Source organism: Solanum stenotomum, unplaced genomic scaffold (genome assembly GCF_019186545.1).
Source record: "Solanum stenotomum isolate F172 unplaced genomic scaffold, ASM1918654v1 scaffold35986, whole genome shotgun sequence".
NCBI lineage: Eukaryota > Viridiplantae > Streptophyta > Magnoliopsida > Solanales > Solanaceae > Solanum > Solanum stenotomum.
Window position 1 is genome coordinate 1,293 of NW_026033709.1, and position 2,316 is coordinate 3,608.

The 2,316-nt window shown below is 31.1% G+C and overlaps 1 protein-coding gene across 1 annotated transcript; it reads right to left on the reverse strand.

The window, feature by feature from the left end:
- Positions 1-319: 319 nt before the first annotated feature.
- LOC125852490 (loganic acid O-methyltransferase-like) lies at positions 320-2,192 on the reverse strand. The gene is made up of 2 exons (XM_049532209.1): positions 1,048-2,192; positions 320-796 (listed from the first exon to the last, which is right to left on the reverse strand). The coding sequence occupies exons 1-2, from the start codon at positions 1,669-1,671 to the stop codon at positions 458-460; spliced, it is 963 nt and encodes a 320-aa protein (XP_049388166.1). The 5' UTR covers positions 1,672-2,192; the 3' UTR covers positions 320-457.
- Positions 2,193-2,316: the final 124 nt, after the last annotated feature.

Here is a 2,316-nt window from a genome sequence, read left to right on the forward strand (position 1 = left end):
TGTTTAATAGGTACTAGTTTTGAATAATATAACTGTTCAATAGGTACATACTCTAGTAGAGATGTTTAAGTGAAATATCCGGACAACTTTGAGTGGTTGTGGATGACTTAAGCCTATAAAGTTTGTTAGACATGGATAAGATGAAATCTTCACGCCAAGTGGCAAAAGATTATTGCTCTCTTTTTTATTTTACTTTTTTCTAAAGAGAGTAAAAATACCAAAAAAATTTAAATCCTAAAAATACGACACTTTAATGATTTTAATTTTTTTCAAATTAAACATACTAAAATTGAATGAAAATCAAAATGACAGATTAATCCCAAACATAACATTTAATGTTGAAATAGTGTAGAAGGAAGGATAAAAAATTACAAGCCTGCAAGTGTACATTAGATATATCACATCGCTCGATAGAATCGAGTTATATAATATATATAGTACATTCCTCCATAGAAATTCATTTACGCTTTAAAGCGATAAATAATTGACATGCTTTCTTGTAATTTATTTTCATCCATGCTGAAATCTTATCGCTTTTGAGAATAGTCCTTGTAAAAGCTTCTTTTGCTATTTCTCTCCCAAAATGATTGATGAAAAGTCCTTCGTAAACAGCCCTTAGGTTTATCATTAAAGTCTTTGCATCAGCCTCATCCACAAGCTTTGATTTGGGATGTGTTAACTCTATTCTCTCTATGCTAAAACAATCATTTTTCTCCACCACTTTAGTCATGTCTTCAATAGAGGGAAAATACACTGGCACATTGAATGAGTTAACTAAAGACTCATCTAACTTACCCTGTGGAAAAAAAAGAAGAAAGAAACCTCAATTATTGTAAATGTATGGCTATATCTAACTAGTTCTTCTGTTTCAATTTATTTGTCTGATTGTTATTTGATACGAAGTTTAAAAAAGTAAAGAAGACTTTTGAATCTTATGGTCTTAAACTAAAAATACGCTGACTGTATCAAAAAGGAAAGTTGAAATTAAAAGGTTAACCAGACAAACAAATTGAAATGGATGAAGTACCAAGTAATTTAACTACCTACCTCGTTCACCAAAGCCATAAGAATAGAACCAAAAAATTTCAAGAGACGTTCACTTAATTGTGGTGAAATTAGAAGCATCATTCCACCAGGAACAATTTCCTCAGCTCTTGCACTGAAGAACATTTCCATGTCCTTTTCAAATTGAGCAACATAAGCATTCATTACTTCAATATTTGAAGCACCTATATAATGAATCAAACCCTTGTTCCATGATGGAGATTTCTCATCTAACAACTCTTTTGGAGTCTTAGATAACCAATGTATAGAAGTAGAACAATGAGCAAAATGTATTGATCGCGATGGAAATAATCTACCATGAAAAGATCCTGGAACTCCAAATGCATAGTAGGATCGATCAATAGGTAGTGATCGAAAGAGGGTGTTGAAATCATTAGTGACATGATCATTGAAGAATATTTGGAATTCAGGAATATTATTTTTGTATTTTTCCTTTAAAGCTTCTACAACATGTTGCATTGCACTAAAAGTGTTTGGTCCAATTGAACATCCCAACTCTGTAATACGAAATGTGTTTGAAGAAGATAACATGATTTTAATGTCAAGCTTTCGAATAATTACATCTCTCACCATCTCCTTTGCACTATCTAACACTTCTTTCTGCATTCAATAACAAATAAAATTTACTTATTTTACTATTATAGGGGGTAAAGTTCGTACAGTAAATTTAATATGACATATATAATATATTGCATTTTATTGTCGCCGTGGATAAATTTAGTTACTGTACAAACAATGTATTGATGTATGGTGTGCATTTAGGATCAAACGCTTACCATTATATCAAAAATTACAACTAGTAATAGCAAGGGCACAATTTTTTTCTTAACTAAGTCCATCATGCATGCGTCATCCATCCAGACCATGCCACCCCCTTGTGGACTGCCATAGGCAAAATGTTGCATTACCCATCATGGTGCTTGATGAATTCTTAATTTAGAGTTGGGAAAAGGCTCAAATATGCTATTGAACTTTGAGAAAAGATGCATTTATGTCATCCGTTAAAAAATTGACTTATCTATGTCATTGTCGTTTGAGAAAATGTTCATTCATGTCATTATATTTAAACTTTGGTTTTGCAAAACCATATTTTACCCCAACAAGACCCCCAAACAACTTTTAACACTTTTCAAATTTCGTCCACATCATTAATTTTAATTTTTTTACAGCAAAAACCAAAGTTCTAATATCATTTATGGAGTTAAAAAAAACTCATCCATATTAAAAAAAATGAAAATTAGTCTTAAAATT

Coding starts and splice junctions, on each gene's coding strand:
- LOC125852490 (XM_049532209.1), bottom strand. CDS start 1,671: ATGCAGAAAGAAGTGTTAGATAGTGCAAAGGAGATGGTGAGAGATGTA. Junction 797..1,047: donor TTATGGCTTTGGTGAACGAG/GTAGGTAGTTAA, acceptor TTTTTTCCACAG/GGTAAGTTAGATGAGTCTTT.